General features: G+C 39.5%; 1 protein-coding gene across 1 annotated transcript in view; it reads right to left on the bottom strand.

The window, feature by feature from the left end:
* TTN (titin) overlaps window positions 1–25,677 on the bottom strand; it is a 379,890-nt gene that overhangs the window by 303,216 nt on the left and 50,997 nt on the right. Inside the window, exons 26-42 of the mRNA XM_078681496.1 lie at window positions 25,112–25,393; window positions 24,469–24,735; window positions 24,105–24,377; window positions 20,636–20,899; window positions 19,250–19,510; window positions 18,453–18,713; window positions 17,802–18,065; window positions 17,460–17,720; window positions 17,105–17,365; window positions 15,952–16,212; window positions 15,722–15,863; window positions 15,188–15,353; window positions 13,331–13,562; window positions 11,503–11,787; window positions 11,276–11,401; window positions 4,456–4,644; window positions 2,494–2,868 (exon numbers count right to left, since the gene is read on the bottom strand). Of these exons, the coding sequence (XP_078537622.1) occupies window positions 2,494–2,868; window positions 4,456–4,644; window positions 11,276–11,401; window positions 11,503–11,787; window positions 13,331–13,562; window positions 15,188–15,353; window positions 15,722–15,863; window positions 15,952–16,212; window positions 17,105–17,365; window positions 17,460–17,720; window positions 17,802–18,065; window positions 18,453–18,713; window positions 19,250–19,510; window positions 20,636–20,899; window positions 24,105–24,377; window positions 24,469–24,735; window positions 25,112–25,393 (4,170 nt within the window). The remainder of the gene's footprint in view (window positions 1–2,493; window positions 2,869–4,455; window positions 4,645–11,275; window positions 11,402–11,502; window positions 11,788–13,330; window positions 13,563–15,187; window positions 15,354–15,721; window positions 15,864–15,951; window positions 16,213–17,104; window positions 17,366–17,459; window positions 17,721–17,801; window positions 18,066–18,452; window positions 18,714–19,249; window positions 19,511–20,635; window positions 20,900–24,104; window positions 24,378–24,468; window positions 24,736–25,111; window positions 25,394–25,677) is intronic.

The following is a 25,677-nucleotide window of genomic DNA, read 5'->3' as shown; positions in this document are numbered from 1 at the left end:
GACTAGTCTTAATCTTTAGTGATGTAACTGTGGCTTACATTGGTGAAGAATTTTAAGTTTCATACACAGATAAAGCTGGGTTCCGGAAAACATTTGCATTGATCAGAAAAGTAATTAGGGGTGACATGTGGTGAATATTTTACCACACTAGACTATATGGTGTGTCTGTGGGGTCAAAACTGCTGGCCACCTAGTAGGTAGGTATAAAATGCATTAAATCTTTGGTTCAGATATGTTGAAATACTTTGCACTACCTGACACCATAATGTCCACTGTTTTAATGGACTAGAGAGAGGCCAGGGTACACCTCACATAGGTTTGGAATGTGCAACTACTTTATAGGCAAGATTGATTGGGTTATTTTCATTTAGTTCTGGATATATTAAGATCTAGAATTTGAAGGTATGGCAACATGTGATGGAAGGTAACACATCTGGGAGGATACATCCCTCATACATATTGCACAATGTTTACTAGTGAAAAACAGTAAAAATGCACATAGTAATTATTATTGTGCATAAACTATGTTGTCTAATTTTCTCTTTTTAGATGCACTAAGTTACCACAGCATTTCAGTTGCATTTTGACACACAAAGATGTAACTGTAGTGACCATAATTTCTACTTTGTATTGACACGTGTCTGAGTTCAAAACAGTTTCTCACATTGTGTGTGTGGCAGACAATTGAATGTCCCTAAACTGTAAACACTTTTATAGAATTAGCAAACTTTACTCAGTACTATTGCTGGTTTATTTCTGCATTTGTTCTGTTTAACTTAAACACCCAGACTACCAGCACAAGTGTTCAGTCCAGTGCATACAGAAGGAATGGAACTCTGAATATATGTGCAATGGGGTAAGAGCCTGATGCTAAATTTACCATGACTTTTCTCTTGTGAATCACATTTTTGGACTATGTACATTTGATAAAAATGTACTAAATTGTGTAGATATAGACCTCATTCACCCCCTGCCCCCATATGGTTATAAAACGTAGTGCAACCAATTGGAGGAACATCTTTTTGTGACATTTTGTAAGATTAATCTTTGCCACCAGGCACAAATGTCATAAAAAATTGTTCCAATGTTTGATTCATGTGGATAACATTCAAAGGAAAGGATAATGTGTTCTAAGCATGGGCATTAATGCACTCCAGCATACAAATGTAGTTATCTAACAAGAAATCTCAAAGCAATCATTAATGAATAGAGCACAATATGTGTAAAAAAAAGTTAAACTTAATAGTTAAGTTTTATATGTGAACACACAAGCAACCTACAATTTACAAATATAGTGTGAATATGATATGCCACAATGTTAAAATTTAATAACCACCTTCTACGGTTAGTAGTGCAGAAGTTGTTGTTCCTCCATGGCAGTTTTGTACAGTGCAACAGTACAGTCCTTGATCTGCCATCTGCACATTAAGGATAGTAAGCATCTGAACACTGCCATTTTGTGAGATGGTTAATCTCTCACTTTCCTGTATCACATCACCTTCATGATCCCAGGTTATTCCAGTAAACGGCTCGCCATCAAAAAGGCAGATGAACTGAGCGGTCTCCCCACATTTCACAGAAAGAGGATGCAGCTTTAATGTGACCTTTGGAGAGGCATCTTTATTGTCAAAGAGTTCAGTTGCAGTTACTTTGGCGGTTTCAGTACTTTGTGAAATTAATGTTTTCTGATGCATTTCTACTTTTCTTGCAGATGCTGCTTGCATAGTCAGCGTTTCTGAAAGGCTTTCAAAAACCTGCATTTCATGTTGATATGAAGCTCCTTGCACACGCGTAATTTCCTTTGTTAAAATAGTGGAGTCCTCTAAACATGTCCCAGAATTTGTCATGCTTTGCCTAGCTATGGTTTCCACTGTATAATCAAGCGACAAAAAAATAAATTAACAACTAAAGTATTTTAGGATGAACACACTAAAGATGAAGTGAATGGAAAGAAAGACCCCATCATTTTCATCTGAAAATGAAGCATGTCGTAAGCATGCTGTTGATGGGAATTCACAAAAATGGCATTCACATTGATAACTGGATGAACGCTTCATGCGGCTGATACAGGAGGAGGCATATCCCAACAATTTACAGCTGAGCATATTAAAACTATGCATTAACACTGATAAAGATGAAAGCATGTGTCCTTTTGTTATAAAAATTGTCTTCCATGTACATTCAGTAGCAACTGTCATCAATATAAGACCATGCATGATAAATACATACAACTCTTCACCCCCGAAAACTAGAGTGAATACTGTTTTGTGTTTCTGTGCAGGTAATATTTAAAAAGTGAATTAGTTTTGAAATGTATTAAATTCTTATAACACTACATTGGGTTTAATATGAAGAAAATAAATGTAAATTATTTACCAGTGACAGTGCAAAATACAGTGGCAGTGGTCTATACTAAGAGCACAGAAGTTGACATTAGTAACATGGTGCACATGTGAAATATAAAATGTGCTTTAAGGGTTTTCAGGTCTTTACCTTCTGTAGTCACTGTCAGTGAAGCCTCACAAGTTGCCTCACCAGCACTATTTCTTGCCACACAAGAGTATTGTCCTGCATGCTCTATGAAGGCATCAACTATAATAAGCATAGCTGTATTTGTATATATGTCGAAACTGAAAACTATATCCTTTTTTGGTGTCATCAATTGTTGATTGTGAAACCACTGGATTTCTGGTTTTGGCAAACCAGAAACCTTTGCAAGAAATCTGACAGTTTCTCCACTGCAAACTCTACAGCTTGAAATAGGCTGGATGAAGGCAGGCGTTTGGTAAGGAAGATCCTTCTTTAATGAAACAGTTGAAGAAATATGCCATTTTGACTCTGATGTAACTTCTTTAACTGTTATGTGCCCTGAAAAGAAGTATACCAATATTTAAGCCTGCAACCCTGCAACCCACCTACAAGATGTGACATTCAGTTGCTGCCATTTTAGAATGCAATACATGTCACACTTTGTAATTAAAAAATTGATACACCTCTAAATAGTTTCATGAATGTAGATTATGTCTTTGAAGACTAGCCAAGACAATGAGATGATGGACGGAGCTCTGAAACCTCTCAGACACTCACCCCCAGTCACAGATCTGGGTTGAACCCATCATCGCTCTTTAGCTCACTTCGCCACCTCAGTTCAGACCCAGCTATATGCAAATTAGTATTGACCCTGTGCCTCAAGGGAACAGTTCAGCCCGAACTGCCAAGCCATGTTTCCCTGAACCGGAAGTAAGCTTTCTGGAAACGGTTTGGGGGTAACACCCAATGTCAGCCAGGTTAGCTTGAATCCAGTGGCAAAGTGAGTGAGGGTGAGTGTCTGAAAAGTTTCAGTGCTCCATCCATCATCTCCTTGTGTTTGCTTTGTTCACCCTAAGTTGACAGGGTATGCCCAGACGTTGGTCCCTTGCTCATTTGCCACTGGATTCAAGCTAGCCTGGCTGATGAGGGGTGTTACCCCAAAACCCATCCCAGGATGCTTGTTCCAGTTCAGACCTGGCTTGGCAGTTCGGGCTTGACTGTTCCCATGAGGGACAGAGTCAAGACTGATTAGCATATAGCTGGGTCTGAACTGACGTGGCAAAGTGAGCTAAAGATTGATGATGAATTCAACTCAGATCTGTAACTGGGGGTGAGTGTCTGAGAAGTTTCAGCGCTCAGTCCATCAACTCCTTGTGTTTGCTTTGTGAAGAATAGCCTTCATAATTTTTAATAAGAACCAATATTGCCAATATCATCTATTATATTAGATGTTTATTTTGGAAAATATATTACTTTAAGAATGAAAATATTGCAGGGGTCTTCTGCCCAGTGCCATTTCAACCCCAATTAATAGCTTTACACTTCTACTGCTGCCCCAAGGTATGCTCTTTAATTAACATAAGCTTTGCTTATTCCTGCTTGTTTGGTGCTTGTCTGTTCATGCTCCATTATGATGTTTAACGCAATGGTAATTACATTGTAAAGCTAACTGCTGGCTATTTCCTTCCAAAAAGTCAAAATCAGTACAAACCAATTCAATGTATGATACAATGACTGATATTCGTCTGAAATGGACATTGATATAGCTTTAATCATTCACATATATCTTCAGTTTTATCATGTGCCCCACGGTGCAATGTCGATCCACCTTGCTCTAGACTGCATTTGAGCAAATGCACCTTAAAAAAGGCTATTTAGAATACATGGAATAAGAAACCCCGTTTCAGTGATGAACTTACACAGAAATTGGGAGCATTGTTGATGAATTTGGCAACATCAAGGAGACAAACACCAGATACAAGCCAATTATATCAACAAAGGGTGTAGAAAACTAATGGATGCCAGAGACAACATGACATAAGTTTAGCAGAAACACATTACAACAACAAGACGGCTACTAACATGCATTATTTAGCTTGGTGTCCATGTAGCAAAAACATCTGAGCTAATATGTTTACAACATACCTTCCAACTTCAAGTTTGCTGTGCATGACACTTGTCCCAGAGTGTTACTGGCAACAAATGTGTATATCCCTTCATCTTCAGAAAAAGCTTCAGCAATTTCGAGCTGGTAAGTATCTTCAAATTGAGTCATTTTGAAGAACCGGGAGGGCTTGACCTCCTTGTCTTTGCAATACCATGTAATTTTCAGATCTGATAGGGAAATTACAAATTAACAAATCGTTGTATTAATGAAGTTTACATTTAAATTACAAAAGTAACAGCTTTGGGTCAAAGACATGAAAGATTCAATAGGCACTGCTATTATTAGAGGCTAGCAGTGATTACTTCTGCATCCAAAGTGGATGATTATGGCAGTATGTTGCCATCAAACTATAATTCGTGAAGAAATATAACTATAGCTAGTTGTCCAACAATCTCACAAAGGTGAATATGAAGAATAGTTTAATCTATGTTGCTAAATCATAAGTGCAATATTTCTGTAAATGAGCTAATTTAATATTGGTGTAGAAAATGCTAGTAACTTCAAGTGAAATGTATAGTTTAAATTTGTCAGGGAATATGCTTATATTTATTGTCATGAGCTAATGCACTCTTTGGTAATGTCCAAGAACCTATTCACAATAAACAGAAATTTCTAAGTGTCAGAAACAAGTAAATCATGGAATATTGATGTCCTTAACAACCACAGACTAATCAGAAAGTATGTAAAATGAATTTGGGTATTAAAATCTTGTTTGTGTGTGGATATTTGTTATAGAAACTGAATACCAAAGTAAATGTGTAAGAGAAAAACACATAATGCGTTGAATCGGGCAACGTTGACATTTATAAAACACTGAGCCATCTGCTTGACGGAATATCATGCTACCAGAAATACTGAATAACATGCACCGTACAACACATTTATCGCTTATTTTTCTCTATTCATTATTGTTAGAAGTCTTCAGATTGTGCACCTCTTATTATTACTTGTATGTGCCCGTACCACATGCATTGAAGATGCTAGGGCAACCACACATTTTACCACCGATATTAGCCTTTGTGCCACATACATCATTCATATTCATTGACACTAGTCACCTTCTGAATTATATTGATATTTGCTTGTTAAATGGGTAGTTCACAGTGAAAATATGCAAAATAGAGCACATTTCTCATATGTATTTAATTTGCATAATACTAAACATGGTGGTGAAATGAAACTTTACATAAAAAGAGTATAATTTATCAGCAAATCATTTAAATAAATAGAATGTGGTCTCAGAAATGTATCCATTGGAAATACGTTATATCTTTCATGTGTTTTAATTTAGAAGATTCACCAAAATAATGGGCAGATGGTTCTAACATAAAGTACAAGACTGAACCTTTCCTGAGTGGAAAGGTGAATATATATTCCTCCCTCTGTCAAGTTCTCTCTTTAAAAAAACACGAAATTCAATCCTTAGACATCACCTTTCCACTCTTCCTCCCTCTGTCATGTTCTCCTTTTTCAAATATTGAAATTCACACTTAAGACATGACCTTTGCACTGAGGCCTACCTTCCTTATTGTTTGTTTTAATTCTTGTACCTTGTACTTAAGCTAAATTTATAATTTGTTCTAATTTATGTTAGGACCATCTGTACTATGTTTTGGTGAATCCTGTGTGTATATATTTCCAATTCATTTGTGAAGTTTTATTTTTAACAACTATGTGGAAAAGACAACTTTTTGAAAGTTACAGTTTCCCTGCCCAAGTTCTTAGAAGCTAATTTGCATTAGCCTGCTAGCAGCTGCCCCATAAGTGCTTGGCATTGATGAGGCCTGAAAACTGTTCTCATAGCAGAACAATGACTTAGGCCAGGTAACAGGATGGACCGGTGTGGAGCATCTAATCTCTATTAGCCCAAGAAGAACAGTTGAGGTGCACCCAAGAATGTAATTAACTTGAAAGGCACAGAGGTGAGGCCTGTCCGTTCACATTTTTGTGTAAGAAGAGACCTGAAGATGAGAAAGCCTTTGCCCCCAAGGCCCACGCTAGCCAGGCTGGCTTCAAACCCAGTGGGAGAGAAACTAGCCCAGAACTGGACACAGGGAAAGGACTGCTTATTTCATTAACACAATGTGGTTCCTAAAGACACCCTCCTCAGATAACTTTATGGTGCTCAGGGAGGCCATATGAGGACTGGACCTGCTGTCTGAGCCATGAGAGGATCTCAGGGGGACTTGACCTGCTCCCTCTTGTACCCAGGACAAAGAGAAAGACTTCACTGGTGCATTGAACGACCTCCTGCATGTCTACAGGGATGGGCTTTTTATTGAATTTACCAGTTCACAACTACCAATTGGATCTGCCCTAGACCTTACTTCTAGAGTGAGTCCCGGTTCTAAGTGCTCTCCCTGTGGTCCTGGGATCCTTAGATGTGACACAGAGGAGCTGGTCTGAAAACCCTAACAAATTGGGAATAGAACATTTTTGGGGGACTTTCAAGACCTCAGGAGCCATCATAGGATCCTGAAATCGTTCCGAAGTCCAGTCTACCATATTCATAGGCTATCATCGACGTTGTTGGAAATGTCCCTTTCTAGAGTGCTTTCCTCAACTTTCTTCTTTCGTTCCTCCTGGTTTTCTGCTGACCTATGTGCTAGCGGTAGGACTTTGAGTGCTTTTGACACTGCCATTTAGTGCCAAAGCGCTGTGCTTGTCATATACATACTGGTGATTGGTGTATACATGATTGCCTGATTTGAGTTAGCTGTAAGTCCCTTGTCTAGGGGTAAGACATATATCCAGGATGTATAACTCAAATGCTCCTCCATGGACCTGCAGCACTGGTTGTGCCACCTATGGCGGTACCTCTTCAAATGTGCCACAGGCTTGTCTTGGAGGGCTGTGTGTGCAAGTTACTGTTACTCGGCTTGGCATTTAGGAAGCTACTTGCGAAAGTTCTGCATGTCTCTTGCTACATCATAATACTGCTTTGGGACAGGGTGCGGTGTCGGGAAGATGCAGGGCATGGGTACTACATGCATTGGTAGTGAATGCGCCAGATAGTGTGTTTGGTACGTGGGGCCTGTCTCTCGCATTGAGTAACATGAGGGGACAGTGAAAAGGCTATTGAGCTGTATTTCTTACATGCATAAGAGTACCAGTATATCGTGTTTGATATTGATGAGTTAGTAATGGCAAATCCTCTTCGGCCATGCAAGGGGATTCAACATTACTAATGTGGAAATGCCACTTTAGGAAGGTTGGCATTTCTAGGCCTGTGGCTCTGTGTTCCTATCCGCCTGTCTTTAATCCCCATCTGGGTGCTGAGGGTACAGCTACATCTGTGCATTACTGATAGAAGGCAGGAAAATGGGGGCTCAACGGAAACTGTAGACCTCTGACTCTGAGGGGCTTTCTTAAGATGGATACAAGAGGGTGGAATGGGCACCTTCATTCCAAGGGGCAGGGTTTTGGCCCCATTAAAGATAGTGATCAAGCCTCCCAGGGTAGGATTGCACACGGGAGAAAATTTTGGGAAGAACTGTGGATTTCAAAGGTGACCTTTTGAATGGATCCCATCTTCAAATACCATTTTGAGTATAACTACTGGTGCTCTGGCCTCAGTGGTTAGAGAACCTTTTGGATTGGAACCATAATACGCTGGCTAGGACTTTGATAAGAGAAACCATAGGAGCAGGAGGGACTCCAACTAGATTATCCGCAGACTTGTGGTGGCCTAGGGCTTGTTGTGCTCCAGGAAGGAGACTATCACTTGGTGGATGTTGTCTGGAAGTTGCTGGCCAGTAGCTATTTTCCAACTGGCCTGGCCTGGGTCCCTAAGCACTCTACAAGGGCCGGTTGGCTGGCCTCCTGTCCACGAGATCATAAGGACAGGGTGCCGTGGAAACCGGTGGAAGTGATTGTCAGTTGGGACAAGGACAGCCCTCTTGTACGCCATAATCACACTGTGCAGAGGAGTATGTTCATAAAGTTCAGTGGCCCACCTGGGGTGCCGGAATGTGAGGAGTTCGTGGAGTGCTGGGGAAGTTTGCCAACTCCGAAGAGAGTGGTGTCTGGGGGATTTTGGGGTTAGTTTGCCGAGTTCGAGGGACCCATGCTAGAAGCCTAGATTGTCTCTGACCTCCAGATTGGGAGGATGACATTGCCCGACATCACGGCCTTCGTCTGAGGTTGCCTGCTCCCTGTCCTCTGACCCATGTCACAAGGTACTCTGTTACTGATAACATCTCGACAGGACCCGAGGGGTCTTGTTGTGCTTTGTGTGCACCCACGACTGGCTTCCTGGAGCAACTGTAGCTCACACCTCCGCCTGAGGGGAAACATATCTCCAATTTGATAGCACGCCAGCTTCCGGTGCCACAGGGGGATAGTGATCCCGCACTCATGAAGGTGCTGCTGGGTGCCTGAAGGCTTAATTTGGATTGAAGAAACCGAGTAACTGTTTCCTACCACCTTAGGGAGCCCCAACAATCTATTGAAAGTGTTGCCAGTGGGTGCAACATGTATCATTAGCTAGTGTAGTTTGAGTGGCTGATGGGATGTGTCATGAGGCATAATCAAAACCTGTGATTTCTCGATCATTACAACTGTACGGGGTATGCAATATTGGGAATGTTGTGTTCTATGCTAATGTGTTATCGAAAAAGTGGAATTCCTATGAACAGGCTGCACGTATGTTTCTGTCACTTTTGATGTGGGAGAAATGGCTTGGATCGTGAACACCTCCGGGAAGTACGCACATGGGTTTATGTTGCTTACGAAGCTGAGGGGATAACAGGGCAAGTGAATACCTATGACTAGTACATACATGTCCATGCCTTTCTGCTGCTAATAGGAGAGTTTGACAATTGCTTATAACTATACAGCATATATCCAATATGTATGTTACTTTGATTGCAATGTGTGAGTAATACAAAACCTGTGTTTTATACGCACAATTTGGAGTCTTCTTGTAGTGTACTCAGTGTGATGTGAGGGTGGTGTTGTGCCAATACCTTACACTTTGCCTCTAGGATAAGCCTGCCTGCTCTGTGCAAGCAACCTAAGGGTGAGCACAGGCTATCAGGCAAGTATATCATACTCATCCTATCTAAGACTGTGGATTCAGTCTGGCTTCAATGAGTCCCAGCTGGCCAGAAACCACTAGCTCGAACAGGTGCTTAATGCTTTTTGGCACTATTTTTACTTAAAATGCTGAAATTCATTTCTCCAGTTTCCCATGTTCCATTTTTGTAATTGTGGTGACATTTTGTTCAATACCATTCATTCTATGTTTCTAATTTTGTTTGGGATTGTTATTGTTTGGTGTTTTGACTTTGCTACTGTTTCCGCACTACGTGAATACTTTCCATAAGTTAAGCTGGTCTGCTCTGTGCCATAGCTACTAGGAGGTTGACTTGTGGTTCATTTTGTGTTTTTAGGTTTCATTCTGACCAGTTAGTCTTACTATTCCTTGAGGTGGGTGACTGCCCACGTCAAATTATAGGAGTATGTGTGTACACAAATTACACAAATTATAGGAGTGTGTGTGTGAGTTCTGCACATAACTACCTTTGCAAGAGGGTTTAATATATTATGTCTATTACGTAGTGTACATTGTTCATACAAATCATTATTCTTATTTAATGTTTACATCGAGTCATTGAATATAACATAATTTAAATGCATTCTGGTAAGCTGCTAAAACCCAGCACAATGTTTTCTAGAAGTATTTGTTTTGCTGATGTTTTCTGCGTGTATGACTATAAAAGGTGAATTAATTTTCATAGTGGTAAGAAGGAAGCAATCCACAGCCACAAATGGATGATACAGAAAACATAATAAATCATCCTGTTTTTAAGAGTTCACTGATTGATCTAAATGTTAATGGTAATGGGAGGAGCATACATTTGTGTGAGGCAATCCAATTAAACACATCATGGAATGAAGAACACACAAACCTTTCATGATTGATATGCACACATCGGTTTTAAATGGAGGCCTCAAGAATATTTAAATTGTGGCAGTAAATTCAGCTGATAAGAGAGATATTGAAGCAGTGCGCCAGAATTACTATTTCCTAGTTTTTATTTTGTAATGCTGCACTGCGCAAAGAGTAAAACACAGTGCAGAGCCAAGACTGTTCTGCTGCCATCTTCCCTTGAGTTGGCATTCTTAAAAGCTGTCTTGTGCAATACACAGTCTCCCTCAGGAGTACTGTCTAGCATTGGATGTGTAGTGGATTATACATTTGCAGTACAAATTTCTACATATATTAAAACACAGAAAGATCCCATACATTGGTGTGTGCTGTTAACTTCAACTCACATGCAATGTGAGGGGTTTTTAGGAGAAATTAAAACGTTTTCTCCTTGTTACCACCAGGGGCAATGAGTTTTTTACAAAAAGCCTGGTCTGACAAAACCTTAGTAAAACGGACTTTGTGTCACAAACTATGGCTGCTTGCACTGTAACACCCCAGTAACGCCTGTTTTGTGCAGAAAAAAGAGCACATTTCCAGTCCAAAATGTCTTTTTCACTGGAAAGTATATACCAATGCACTGCTTTGCATGGCCTAGTAAGAGCTCAAAATGTTCGTAATCTGGTCAGAGGTTTTCATGCACTTTCAAGGAGATGTCAGCAAGATGAAGGATGAATCTTGTAGCATGGGCTTTGGCATTAAAAGACCAGTTTTAGGAGATGTTTTTGTATCTGAGAAATAATAATTACCGGAAGAAACAAATCCTATGAACTTTGGCGTGATCTGTGAATCTGTCTTTTCCTGTTTGGTCAAATGTCAGTACTCTGTTCTAACAATTATCAATTGAATGAGTAAATTGTTCTCACCTGTGCCCGCAACTCTGCATTGAAAGCAAGCTGATTGTCCTTCAGAAGTAATCACATCACGAACTGGTACAATTATGGTAGGTGGGTACGATGGGGCCTCTAAATCCGGCGAGACAACTTCTGGGACTGAAAAAAAGAAATGTCTTTTATGATACATCCGCAGAGTGTAAGGTGCACAGCATACCATTTTCAGCAAAATTAAAAACACATTTGATTTAGCATGTTACCTTCAACTGTAAGGGATGCTGAAGTAGTGGCCACACCATAGTCATTGATTGCTTTGCATGTGTACAGTGCTGCATCTTCAGGAAAAGCTTCAATGAGTAACAAGGTGTATTCTTGTCCATCATGCAGAAACTTAGATTTAAATCCTGCAGACAGCTGCTGATCCTCTTTGTACCAAGAAATCTTGGGCACAGGTTTGCCTGACACTACAGCACAGAATCGGGCTGGTTTGCCTGACTCCACGGTGCTTGGCTCTAGCTCCTGCAAAATTTCAGGTGGCTCTGGAGCTGTAAACATAATGTATCACGTAATTAGAACACACGACAACTTAGTGACGTTAAAAGAAAATGTGATTGAGTTACATTTTCAAAAGCATCATTATATTCAAAAAACGTTTTCCACACCATAAATTATTAATCTGATAAAAATGATTTGTGTTTTCACTGCCAATAAAACACTTAAGTACAGTTCAGAAAGATTGATAGTTCCTAAAAAGAGTATTGCCAATTCATTTTAATGTAATATTCATTCTCACAAAGTCACACTGCTCACTTGAAGTTCGTTAGGTAGCAACCCGCATACACAGTTTTTAAAACACACTTTTTTCAGCAAGGATAGAGCGAAAAGGACACTGAAAAGATTGCAATGACATTGTGATACAAGTCATGATCAGCCTCCAGCCGTACCTGAGAGCCAAATTCAGAATACAGTCAAAGCATCATTGTTATCAGAAGGTGCTAATAAACCTTACTGACAATGATCACCTATATTCTTTGCAAGGGGATGTATGACGTTACAACGCATACTTTTACATCGCATCCCTTTACAATGCGGTATTTACAACGAATACTTTTACAACGCATAGTGCTTTGCGTTGTAATGGTTTGCGTTGTAAAAGTTGCGTCGTAAAGGCACTGTGTGGTAAAAGTTGCGTTGTAAAGGATGTTTCCCTTTGCAAGGTACCTTAAAATACGGAATTAAAAAGACAAACATGCATTTAAGAGGAGAATAAATATTTTTTTTACTGGTGGGAGGAATTCTTTAACACACATAAACAAGTTGTTTCCTTTGTTGTGAACTATGGGAAAATTGGAGCATTTATCTGTGCGGTTTGACGATTATTTCCGAATTGGCGCAATGGGCAAAATACAGGCTATCTTTACTAAGATCTGAGTTCTTTGACACATTTGGAAATTGGTTTTTGCAGCATCCAAGCGTGCCCTTTGAATTGTATAAGGAACCAGAGTACAGTCTATCACTTTTAAATCCTTTGCAAACTCTGGATGCTGCCTAGTTATTTCATTCGATTGCACAAATCAAGCGGTAGTGTGGGGGTGCTATAAGTGACCAGGCTCATTATATACTTTTAACAAGCGGTGTATGTTTGTTTAGAAGCTGCTAGCAAACTAGGGGGTGAGAGGAGGGCAAAACAGTCACATATGTGTGTTGTTGTCCTTTAAGTTATCATGACTTCATGTATACCTCCTCTCGACTAGACTTTTAAAGGAATGTGTAGTGTATGCAAAGAAAATAAAATTGTTAACAACAAACAACAAAAAATACATTAGTTTAGAGCAAAGGAAGGAATCAACATATGTTGATCACGCTGCTCTCCTCTCAGTAATGCACTGAAAAGTACCAAACTTTTTTTTTTTAAATGGTCTTTTATATTAACCACACTAGAGCAATGGGTTATGAGTCACAGTCTGTAAAACTTCACATATACTTTTAGAAACTAACTAAAATAGATAAAACAGTGCCTGACCAGTAACACCATGATTCAGAAACAGTGAACTACATGTTTGAGTTGAACATGGAAAAGGAACATACCATTTACATAGAGAGTAACGGAGCTCCTGTTCCGGCCTGCCAGGAAGGTGTATTCTCCTGCATCACTCATTCTGGTTTCAGTGATGCACATTTTGTGCACTCTTCTCTCCTCTACGTATTGGTATCTTTCTTCAATCTGGAAATTGATCTCAATGCCATCTTTTATCCAGCGGGCATCTACGTCATCTTCATTGACTTCAAACTCAACCACAGCTCGCTGTCTCTCAACAACCTTAAAAAAAAGTTTTTTTAAATTAAAATATGGCAAAGTAGCCCAACTTTCCCAACTACTTTTAAAAAAAAATATTTTATATCTACTATCTTAAAAACTCTATCTAAATGTTTTCAGTATATATGCTTCGGTAGACATGTACCTGAACCATGTTTGCAACAACAACAAAAATCATATTTTCTCATGAAAATGTACACCCTACGATGACGTCTTAATCCACTACAGAGTGGTCACATCCATGGATGTCAATTCACAAGAATATCATGTGTAGGGAAAGAGGCTTCACACACCGCCGGGCCCAGAACACATCACAGGGGAGACTCTGGTCATATCTATCACCTAATAACAGCCTCCAATTTGTTGTTTGGAGGTTAATGAAAGGACAAGGAGTGGAAAGAGCAGAAAGTAGACAGGGTTCTTTGAGTCAGTCTTACTTGTTCTTGCCATTGCCTTTGTGGCAATGTAGCAAGGATAGTACCATGGGTAGCAAAAGACAAGCCAAGAGTAGCAGTTGCTACTTCTGGATATCCCTTTATGACATCAATGGATGAACATGTCTGTCACAGCCATACTAAAATACAATTATGTTGTAGGCCAAATTGGGGTAGTGTGATAGCTTGTTGCTGAGTAGACTACACCATGCTGAGTGGTACTATAGCATGCACTTGCCCTTAATTGGCATTCTGTATGGCCTATGCATTAAGATAAAACACTGTCCAATTTTTGTCACAAAGACCTAATGAGCTATGTGGTGTAGAAACATTATGTGTTGGAGTGAATTGGGTGTGAGTGATGTTATTAAAATACTGAAATTAAATTGCTATTTTTATGTGTCCGGCATTACACAATTAAGGAAAATCATGTAAAAAATCATTCAGAGTTTTCATTTATTCTCAAGGGTGGCATAGAGCATTGATGTAAAATAAAAACGAACATTTTACTACCATGTTGACTCAGGTCAGATAGAATAAACTACAGCTGAAAGCAATTGAGGTATGCTGCCTCGTACCACCACACGCAGCTGTTTAGTGTGTTTGTTTAGCCCTCGTTCTGTCTATATTCTATTTTTTCTACAGACCCAGTTCTCTTCAGAGATTTTGTCAGTGTTTTTGGTAGTATAACAGTGGTAGGAGACCTTTAGTCAGAATTACTTTTTTATGAATGATTTTTTGTTTTATAAATTACAAGTGTGGTTCAATGACATCTGTGTCAGAAATATTCACCATATAATGGCTATCACCTTCCTTACGATACTGGAGCTGAGGAACGCTTCCAGCTTTCTTGAGTACTGACTTTGATTGAGAACAAGAAACTGACAAAAAGCATGCAAGCATGAAGGGAACAGACGTAGTCTAATGGAAATGATTCTGATTGAGGAAGCCAGAACTTGAAGTTGTTCTAACTTTGTTTCCCTATTTGACTGGAATCAGTGACCCTTTGTAAATAATGTTAACACTTTGCTTTAGTTTGCTAAACCATGGTCTATGTTCCTTTTAAGTGTATATCCTACTGCATGGTTCTATAATCTTAGAATGTGTACATTACTCGGTATAACAGTCAGAGAGTATACGTTTTAGGCATTGAATACTGAACAAATAAACATTGTTATACAAAAAGACTTTTACCTGCACTTCTTTACGAATGCTTTTTATGTGAACATCGCGGCCTTCTACGTACAGATTTGCAGTGGACATATTTCCACCAGCTACTGCAGTATATTGGCCAGCATCAGACAGCCGGGCGTTTGGAATCAACAGGCGGTGCACAAACCTCTCCTTCTGAATCTTTATTCTAAGAAATGTAGAAACATTGTAGAACATCAAATCACTAGAATATAAATACTCAGTAAGACTGTTAAAAATGTATAGTGTTTCACTGTGAATATAGTATTCTTTTGTTTGCTAATACATGCTAGATAAATCCCAGCAGATGCAAAGAAGATACATGACTCTGCGTATTGCATAAAACATTATCCAATGCATAACTGATATATTCCCGTTTAAACATTCTCAATAAAAGGTTTTGAAAATACAATGCATGGTGCTAAATGATCTGGCTCAAATAAAAGCAATGAATACTCATGCCTTGTTATAGCATTCTAACTATAGAGTATTTGTTTTTATTTCAAGTGAAAACACATGCAAACTCTCAAACATTACCTCTCAGTAATTTGGAGTTCTTGTCCATCTTTCATCCACTGAACAGAAATCTCAGGCTCTGAGACTTCACATTCAAAGGTGGCTCTTTTCTTTTCAAGAACTTTAATGTCTTTAATATGTTTCCTAAATTCAATGTGACGAGCTGGGGAGGAAAAAAACATATTATTGCTTACCAATGCAATCGGAATAAAGATGGCTTCAAAACACAGGGTTGAAATTGGGACACCTACCTTCTACATACAAACTGGCTTTGGATACTACTTTTCCAGCAACAAAGCTGTATTCAGCAGCGTCCCCAAAGTGGACATTTCTAATGGTGAGGGCATGCGACATCTGCTTGGATTTGATCTGGCATCGGTCAGTTGATTTGATCTCTACACCGTTTTTCAGCCATTTATAGGTGATTCCTTCATGGTTTACAGTGACTTCAAAGGTCACAGTATCTTTTTCTTCTGCATTGATATCTTTCAGCATTGAGGTAATTAGGATAGCTGCAAAAAGGTCAAATACATATTTTTGGTTGGTGTATGTTCTAGATTATCCAGAAATATGATACTTCCAAATTGGTATTATTTTCTAGTATTAAGTCTACCTGGCCAGTGGTGCTGAAATTTTGAAGCTAATACATTTATAGCTCATCCAAACGAACACTTTAATTTGGTTAAGAAATGCTCTAATACAGTCAGAGGCACTTGCTATGATCACTGCAGTTTTTTTTTTTTAAATATGGCAGAACAGTAGCTGGAACCAGACCTCAACAAGCCATAATTAGACCAATGAAATACACAATTGCATAACTCAGAAGAACACATAAGATTGTTTTAGAAACGTACTAGAGGAGCAATGATGGGAAAGCATGTGAAGTGATTAGATTTATCCTAAACTGCATTCTTTCTTCACCTACTCCCTAAATATTCTCCTTTGGGGAGCAGGTACTGTTCATGACATAAATGATAAAGATATTAAAACATGTGCTTGATACATTGATTAAACCTGTCCTGAAACTAAAAATGCAACAACCTATATTGGGCCTCTTCAGCGACCAGGCATATAGAGTTAAAAAAACATTTCTAATGAGGATATATGCATTCTGATATCTATTCATAAATCATAATATGGTTGTAAATCCTTTCAAATATGTACAACTATCAGTCAACACACTGATGATCATATGGTAGTCATATATACTGCACACACTGCTACTAGTTCATGTAACATATTTTCTCATCATGCTGATTGTTTTATATAAAATATTAGAAAACTGATCAGAAGAGCTAAAGAGAATGTGCTAAACAGTGACAATAACAACCAAACAGTGATTATAATAATTATGCACAGGTATACAGAACACATAGTACCATTATCCCAAGTCTATGTACTCACGTTTCACTGTCAAAGTGGCGCTGACTTTGTCATTTCCACAGACAAATGTATACTCAGCAGAATCCTCACTGCTTGTGTTCATGATGATTAGCTGATGTAGTCTCCCCTGTACAACTATCTTAAAGTGGTCACTCATTTCAATTTCCACTCCATTTTTTAGCCAGACAGCGGGGACATTAAAGTGGGATACCTCACACTCCAAAGTAGCTGTTTTTGTTTCAGGAACTTCCACACTCTTCATAGTCTTTGTGATATGCAAAGCTAAAAAGGAACATTAAGATACATGTTTACATCATGATTAAATAAAACATGAAATCCATTTTAGAAGTGACTGAGTACACAGTGCAAGACGTACTTTCCACAAATAATTTTGCTCTACATTCTAGTTGCCCAACAACGGCTGTGTATTCTCCTGCATCCGCGGGGGTGAGATTTTGCAGCACCAGCTTGTGAACTTTCCTTTCGGTGATAATCTTGTGCTTGTCACTGGGCTTGATTTCTGTGTCTTTGAAGAACCATTGCACCGGGATTGAGTCATGGGAGACACTGATCTCAAACGAAGCCTGGGCACTTTCCAGAGCAGTTACATCTTTGGACCGCTTGATGATCTTGATAGCTTGATAAAGGAAAGTACAGCTATTTAGCACCAGTCTCACTTTTTCAAAGAGATAATAAATTATAAAATAATGTTACTTACTTTCAACATGGAGTCTAGCGTTGGCACCAATCTTTCCAAGTTTAAAGCTGTACACGGATTCATCCGCAACAGTGCAGTGTTTAATTCTCAGAGTATGAACGGCTCCGTCTGCAGTGATTTCAAACTTGTCATTTGATTCGAGTTGGATGCCATTTTTAATCCACTGGACTCCTTTCACATCAAGGTGAGTAAGCTCCACAGTGAATACCGCATCTTGTGTTTCTGTTACTGTCTGGTTCTTTAAGGTTTTCTTTATCTTAACAGCTGAAAATAAACAGGAGAGAAAAGGGTAAACATAAACAAGTGTCATGTCTCAGAGGAGGGTAATGTAGAGGCACATATATGGAACCCGGGAGACGGGGATGTAGGCAACTGATGAAACTTTACAAAAGGAGGAATTAAAGATTTTAAAGTTTGGGCAGCTATTGCCATTTAGGATCTGCCATCACTGTTTTATCAAACTCTAGACACCTATGCATGCTGCTTGAAACATCACTTTGAGTAAATCACCCATGATTGCACTTTACAAATATCAGAGATGGTTGAAAAGACCGTGTTATGCAGATCCCTGTCAATAAATTGACCAGGGCATTAAAGAAGGTTTTAGGTCTTATCCAGGTATAAATTGTAAATATATGATGCAACACTAACCTTCAACCTTCAATTTGGCAGATGTTTTGGAGGTTGCAACTTGATAGGTATATTCTCCCATGTCATCCATCTTTGTGATGTCAAGTACCAATCTTCTTGCGGTGCCCTCTGCTTCACTTCGGACGGTTTTCGAGAAGGAAATTGGTTTCCCATCCTTCAGCCACTGACCTTTAGAGTTTGGATTGGCTACTTCACATTCAAAGATTGTTGTCTGAGATTCAGCCACAGTTTGATCAACAAGGGGTGTGCTGATTGCGCCGCCTGCAGGAAAGGGAAGAAACAACTTCATGTTTAGAGTACCACTTGGTGATCACCTGTGCACATGGTTATCAAATTCTTTTGATGTGATGCAATTCGTTTTTACATGCTGGATGTCTCCTTGTAAACTAAAAGGTCTTGGCAACACTATAGACTAAAACTACTTTGCATGGCTATTTCTCAATTTTAGTGACTTTCAATAAGGCCATGGAAAATGTAATTTTTGTGTTTTCCATCTTTATTAGTACTTTGAATATGTCAGTTAAGTGTAAGAATGGTATTTTTAGATGAGAAGACATGAACTTGCAGCACTTCAAACTCCTCTAAGTTTGGAGAAACTACCCAAAATCTGGGATTTTTTTTTATTCATAATGAAGTTAAATTGTGTAGAAAGAAATCATACATCCATATTTCGAAATTATGTAAAATATTAAAGACCATCATTATGTACTAATAAGCAATTTTTTTACACATTAAATCATATTTTATTTAAAACATAAAAACGAGTATCAACTCTGAGGCACCCCACATAAACACACCTGCAACAGTCAGCTTCCCGCTTGTTTTCTTTTCTCCAGCCACAAATGTGTATTCCCCTTCTTCGTCTTTCATCATGTTTATCACTGTTAATTTATAGATTTTTCCATCTACTTCCATCTTGTATTTATCACTAGATTTCAGTTCTTGATTCTTAAAAATCCACAGTGCATCAATGCCTGCATGAGAAAGCTCAACTTCGAAGGTGACATTTTGAGTTTCAGTACAGGTTGTGTCTTGGAGGCCTCTAATAATCTTTATTTCTGCAGAGAAAGAGTACAATAAGAGCAAATAAAAAAAGAAACGAACAAAAATGAGAACAAAAATACACAAATTTTTCAAAGACACAGGCAAATGACACATCAAGTAGTGTATGAGAACTGTGAATGAGTGAAATGAAATGCACTTGACCCTAAAACACTGATCCACGCAAATATGACTCAATGGTTGAGTCAGAATATCAATATAAAAAATATAATCTGACGACAATATTGTGGCCCAAATTTCATATTTAAAAATATTGCTTTCTTTTATCACCTCCGATGGGGGCAATATTTATGTAACTATATTTAGGTCCGAGGCAAAAAATGTGATGATGGCCTCAAGTGCTGCAGCATTTTACCTGCACAAAGCAGCAAATTACTTGTGAAGTACAACTTGAAGATATATTGGACCTTATTCTGAGTGTCTCTTTATTTAGGGGTAATGCTACACCAGGTAGCTGCAAATACAACCAGATGCAGCATTATTGGATGTTGTAGTATCTCCGGATTCAAAGCTCCACTCCTTAGAATGGGCTATTGCGTGGTACGACTGGTTGCTTTTCCTGTTCCAATCTGCAAAGATGAGAATGTGTTGTATTTTCCCCATTTGCCTGCACATATTTTACCAGGCAATTTCTTTGTAGAGAAATAGTGTGATACTAATAAACATCTTGACTCAGGCACTGACTCAAGTTTGCACCTGAAGTAGGATTATCCGGTGACTCACTTAAAATGTAATCTTTCAAGCATGCACATTTCTGGCCACTTTCAATTAAATACATAATTTGAGTGTCAGGCAGTATAGTCTCTGAAGTTCAGGTTAGTTTACACTAGAAATGTGTAGCACAGTACACATTTAGTTCTCTGCTTCTATCTGTATGTCAAATTGAGATAGTTTGTATTTTAGTGTAAATTAGTGCATGGCATTAGGTAAACCTGGCATTAAAGCAAAGTTGATGGTGAATCTAAGATTTCATTGCAGTGACTTAGATGGTTAGTAAGTTGGAATGGGAAAGTAAACTTTGATATGTTCAGTATTGCTTTACATTTGTGTGTTGAAAGTGCAAAGAGGGTGATGGCGCCAATTCGGAAGGTAAAAACCATATGTTTTGGTAACAAACTTACTTTCAACAAAGAGATTGCAGGTAGTCTCCACTTTGCCGATTTGAAGCTTGTATTGTCCTTCGTCTGATGCATGGGTTCGAGAGAGCACCAGGCGCTGTTTGGCTCCTTTGGAAATTGCTTGAACACGGTCATCCAACTTTATCTGCTCCTCATTAAGGTACCATTTCACCGACGACACATCAGCAACTGAAACTTTGCATTCCAACACAGCCTTTGTTCCTTCAACGGCACTCACGTCTTTCAGAGGTATGACAATATCGACACCTGCAAAAGTCAAGGAAATGGCAGGTTACAAACACAGCAACAGACAACGAAGGAAAAGGCTTATTTTCTGGTTTCAGCTATACACTGCTTTTTGGTTTTGACTACCTAACATACACCAAGAGTGAACTTTAGGTCAGCCTCTGGCTCATGATTGGACAGCTGTGTTGTTCTTCTCTATTGTTTGTTCCTGGTAAGTTTACTTCCTACTCTTGTGTTTGTCATGGGTGGGAGCATTTCAGTCTCACAGAGTATATTTCTACTGCATACTTTTTTTGCAATTCTTTTATTGTAAACATCTAAATGATAAGACATACACTGTCATGCAATGAATTGGCCGGACAGAGCCAGATATACCAGCCGCGGCCCGTGGAGGGAGTTTCGGTGGGGCAGAGAGGCAGGGTGGGGCAGGGTCAGGGTGGGGGGTGCTAAAAACCGGAGTATGGATAATTGAAGGTAAGTAAACAATTTAATAAATAAAACGAATTTCGTAGCACGCCCTGCATCGCAAAATGTGATGCAGGGTGCGCTACGAAATTCGTTTTATTTAGTAAATGGTTTACTTACCTTCAATTATCCATACTCCGGTTATTAACACCCCCACCCTGACCCTCCCCCGCTCTGCCTCTCCGCCCAACCGAAACTCCCTTCACGGGCCGTGGCTGAGCTATACGTCATCCTACAATCCCCTCTGTGTTCCTCCCCACTTCCCCCCCCACATCCAGTGGTCACATTTGAATCAAGTTGAGTAGCAAACAATAAATTGGCACCAGTTCCAATAAAAGATGTACAGGGATTTCCTCTATGGTCATGCCACTTTCCCCATATCCTAGCCCAATTTTAGGGAAAGCCCTTTCCCAATTATACCACCTACTTGGCCAGCATGCACCAATACATATCTTGTTTCCAGTCTCTTAGTTGCAGTGTTTGATCCGCTCCCCATATATATGCAATATTTCATTTGGCAACAATTAATCCAATGCCATCCAAGTTTGTTCCTTATGATTTCGATCCAATGTATCCCAAATACTGAGGATGCACCACTTTGCAGAAGCATCCATGTCACTCCCATATAAATTGTTCATGCAATTGACCACAGATTCCCAGTATTGTTGTATCGAAGTGCAGCTCCATATAATGTAAAAGAATGTATCAATTTGGCTGCTCTGCCTGTGACATTGTGCATCTGTTGCTCTGCCAATTTTTACCAAAGTATTGCACGCATAATAGGTCCTATGTAGTATTTTTAGCTGCACTAGGTGGAATCTGGACCGTATAGCCATTTCTCTGGGGAATGCCAAGGCCTCAGGCCACTCCTCATCCTCAAGGCCCTCTAAATCCCGTTCCCATTGTTCATGTAGGCGTACTAGGGTATCAGGTGAATTGTTAATTATTTTTTGATAGGTAAGCTAGATTGCCTTATGGGGCATGGGTGTGTCGAGCAGCTTTTCTTCTAGTGGAGAGGCCACGGGGAGCACCGTACCCGTCGGCAGTGCCTTCTGCAATGAGTGTCATATCTGCATATAATGGTGAATTTCTCCACTGCATGCTTGAGGGTATTTTTTTATTTTAGAGAAAGCTCCTCAATGCTCCCAGGCCCATCCCTTGTCTCACCCTGCTCCATGTTTTCTCTCTTTCAATATATTCCTTTTTAATTTTCATGAGCTCAACAGCTGCAAAGTGCTGTGGGAACTCTAGCTCTTTCATCTCTCCTCCCATGCTACTTAATGCTGCGTGCCCCATTCTCTGTCCAATTTTCCATCCTCTGTTAAACAAAAGATATATACATATATGTAAAAGCACATCTGTATTGAATAATTTATTTTTTCTATTAGGGCCAGGCAGCTGCAAAGTGCTTTGGGGCTGCTCGCTTGCTTTTCTGTGATTTGTGTGACTTGGTTTTTTTCCCCTTTAATTTATGGTCTCACATGGCCAACTGTCATTTTAGAATGGTAAATTAAAAATGGTGGCAAGTGTCATTGATGCAAACATACGCATTCATTATGACGCATTCAGTCATGTCTTTTCTTTTACGGTAATACTTTACAAACAAGTTTGCAAATCATTATACAGAGTAATGTGTTTACAGTGTGTCATGCTGTATCCCATCTGATTATATTGATTTGTTAATACTGTTCCTGTCTTGTTTGACTTATTCTGTGGATGAGAAAAGGTGATTTGTCATCCGCGGGGACTTGCAGATAATCCCTCTATATTCATTCCATTTTCCCCATATTTTAGACCATTTTTTGGGACAACCCCTTGATTCATATACTGTCCTCTCCATCAACATGCACCAATCCATATCTCTCTTCCATGCTGTGATTATTGGTGCTTCCTGAGATCCCCATAATCTGGCAATGTTACGCTTAGCAACTATCATTCCTACCGTCGCCCAAGTTCTCTCTTTACTATTTAGGTCAGTGGGTTCCCAGATATTTAAAAGGTAAAATCCTGTCTTGGGTTCTACCTTCGCTGCCAGAACCTCCCCCATACATTGGATCACTGCTGGCCGGTTTAATTAATTGTGAGCACACTCCCAAATAATATGGATGAAAGTACCCTCCCGACCACACCGCCACCCACACAAGGGGCCATCTCTAGAACCCATTTTCACAAGAGCTAGACCTGATAGGTATATTCTGTGCAGTACCTCAAGCTGTATTAGCCTAATGCGCAAGAAGATCGCAGTTTCTATGGGGACACCTAGGCCTCTTGCCAGTCTTCGTCCTCCAAGCCCACAACATCATTTTGCCAATTTTTGTGGAGTTGGAGGAGAGGGTCGGACATGTTATTGATTAGTTTCTGGTACGTCATAGAAATCGCTTTATTGGGCATGTATTCACATTCAGTCATGTTAGCAGTCACCTAGGCAAGGGTTTTACTGTAGTAGAAAACCCATTACAAGATTACAGGTATGTGGCTGCATGCGTCGTGGTGCATGTGAATCAATGCAACTGGATAAAAAGCATTGCCGAAGCCAATAGCTTAGCATTTCATAGCCAAACTATGCAATGCTTGGCCAGTGTGAGAGTAATACGCAGTGAAAAGTCTTATTTTTATTTCAGGAATTCTTGGTTCTATTAGAACATTGACCCCTGGAGTGCACGTAATAATGACATCTAACCAAGGTTTTTTGTTTCGATTTGACTGAAGTAGTGCATAAGAAATGTAAAAAACAGGAACTTTCAAAATAAGTTGTACTTACTAAAAACTGACAGGCGGCCGGATGTTGAAAGTCCGAGATTGGCAATATGGAAAGAATAGCTTCCAACATCTTCCTTTGTGGCATCCTCAATGAGTAGCATGTGTGTCTGCTTGTCGATGACCATGTGAACCCGGTCACTGGGCTGAAGTATACGGTCATCCTTCTTCCAGACGCCTTCAACATTTTCCAAGGAGAGTTTTACCTCAAACTGCGCAATCTCTCCTTCGCAGACCTTCTGGTCAGAGAGGCCTTGCATTATAGTGATGGGACGCGCTATTAAACAAGCAGAGAGAGCACAGGCGTGAATATACCACAAAAAAACTAAAATAACTATTCACAAGAGGGTACACTTAAACTTTCTTACGCTTCATCTTGAGCTTGCAGCTAATCTTCTTTCCTGCTATAGCAAAGCTGTATTGCCCTTGGTCTTCCTTAACAACGTCTTTAACGGTCAGAGTATGGCGGCCTCGCCTAGATGTTATTGCGTATTTACTTGACGGTGTGATCTCATTCTCGCCATGATACCACGTTCCTTCCGCGTCTTCCAGAGTGACGGCGCATTCCAGTTCACCCGAGAAGGACTCTGGTACCTCAATATTTTCAAGGGTTTTGATAAATTCAAAAGGAGTGCCTAAAAAAAAAAATATATGCAGGGATAAAGCATCTATATGTATCTAACGCAAATCATGACGCCATTTACAGGCTTAACTATAAACTACAGACATACTGTCTTTCTGTTTCCCCTTTCTTGACATATGTGCATGTGAACTGAATTTGTGTCGAAATAAAGCAGGCTCCCTTTTACAGTAGGATAATATAATACATTCAATAAAACAGTCTCTTTTTTTTACACAATGAAAATTTCGAAAAATTGAGTAAAATGATTCACAGACTGCGGAAGTCGTGCAATGTTTCAGTGAAAAAAAGACTGTTTCAACTTTCCTAGCAACTTACAACAAACCACGGCAAGCCTTCCAGACACAAGAGACTGACACATTTTTGCTTACCTTCAACGATAAGTTTAGAAGTTGTTTTGATAGATTCGTCTTCTTTTAGTGCGCAGCTATAATCATCAGCATCAGACATGTCAATGATCAGGACGGAAAGGAAGTGGACCTTCCGATCAGAGTGTGTTCTGTATTTATCGCCAGAGTGAATCTCAGCTCCATTCTTAAACCATTTCACTTTGACAAATGGCTCTGAAGTTTCGCATTCAAAAGTGGCCATTGTGTCCTTTTCCTTGGCAACAACATCCTGCAGTTCCTGGGTGAACGTTATCAGTGGTTTTCCTACAAATGAAATAAAGAGGTGTTTGACAACATTTTTGGTGGGACTAACATTCATAGCAGGGGCAGAGCTATCAATAGTGCAGCAGGTGCAGTGGCACTGGGGCCAAGGACTATCCTTTTCCCAGTGTGCCCCAAATATAATTGTGTTTTACTACACACCAACAGCGCTGGAAGTCAATTTTCCTTTCATGCATTATGGTCCATGATGCTGTTGCTACAACACAGATTTATAAGCCGGCAGTTAGTAACATTTTAAAAAGGGTTATTTCTCATGTAGAGATGTT

This window comes from Lissotriton helveticus, chromosome 3_1, assembly GCF_964261635.1.
Source record: "Lissotriton helveticus chromosome 3_1, aLisHel1.1, whole genome shotgun sequence".
NCBI lineage: Eukaryota > Metazoa > Chordata > Amphibia > Caudata > Salamandridae > Lissotriton > Lissotriton helveticus.
This window is presented reverse-complemented; position numbering and strand designations above follow the sequence as displayed.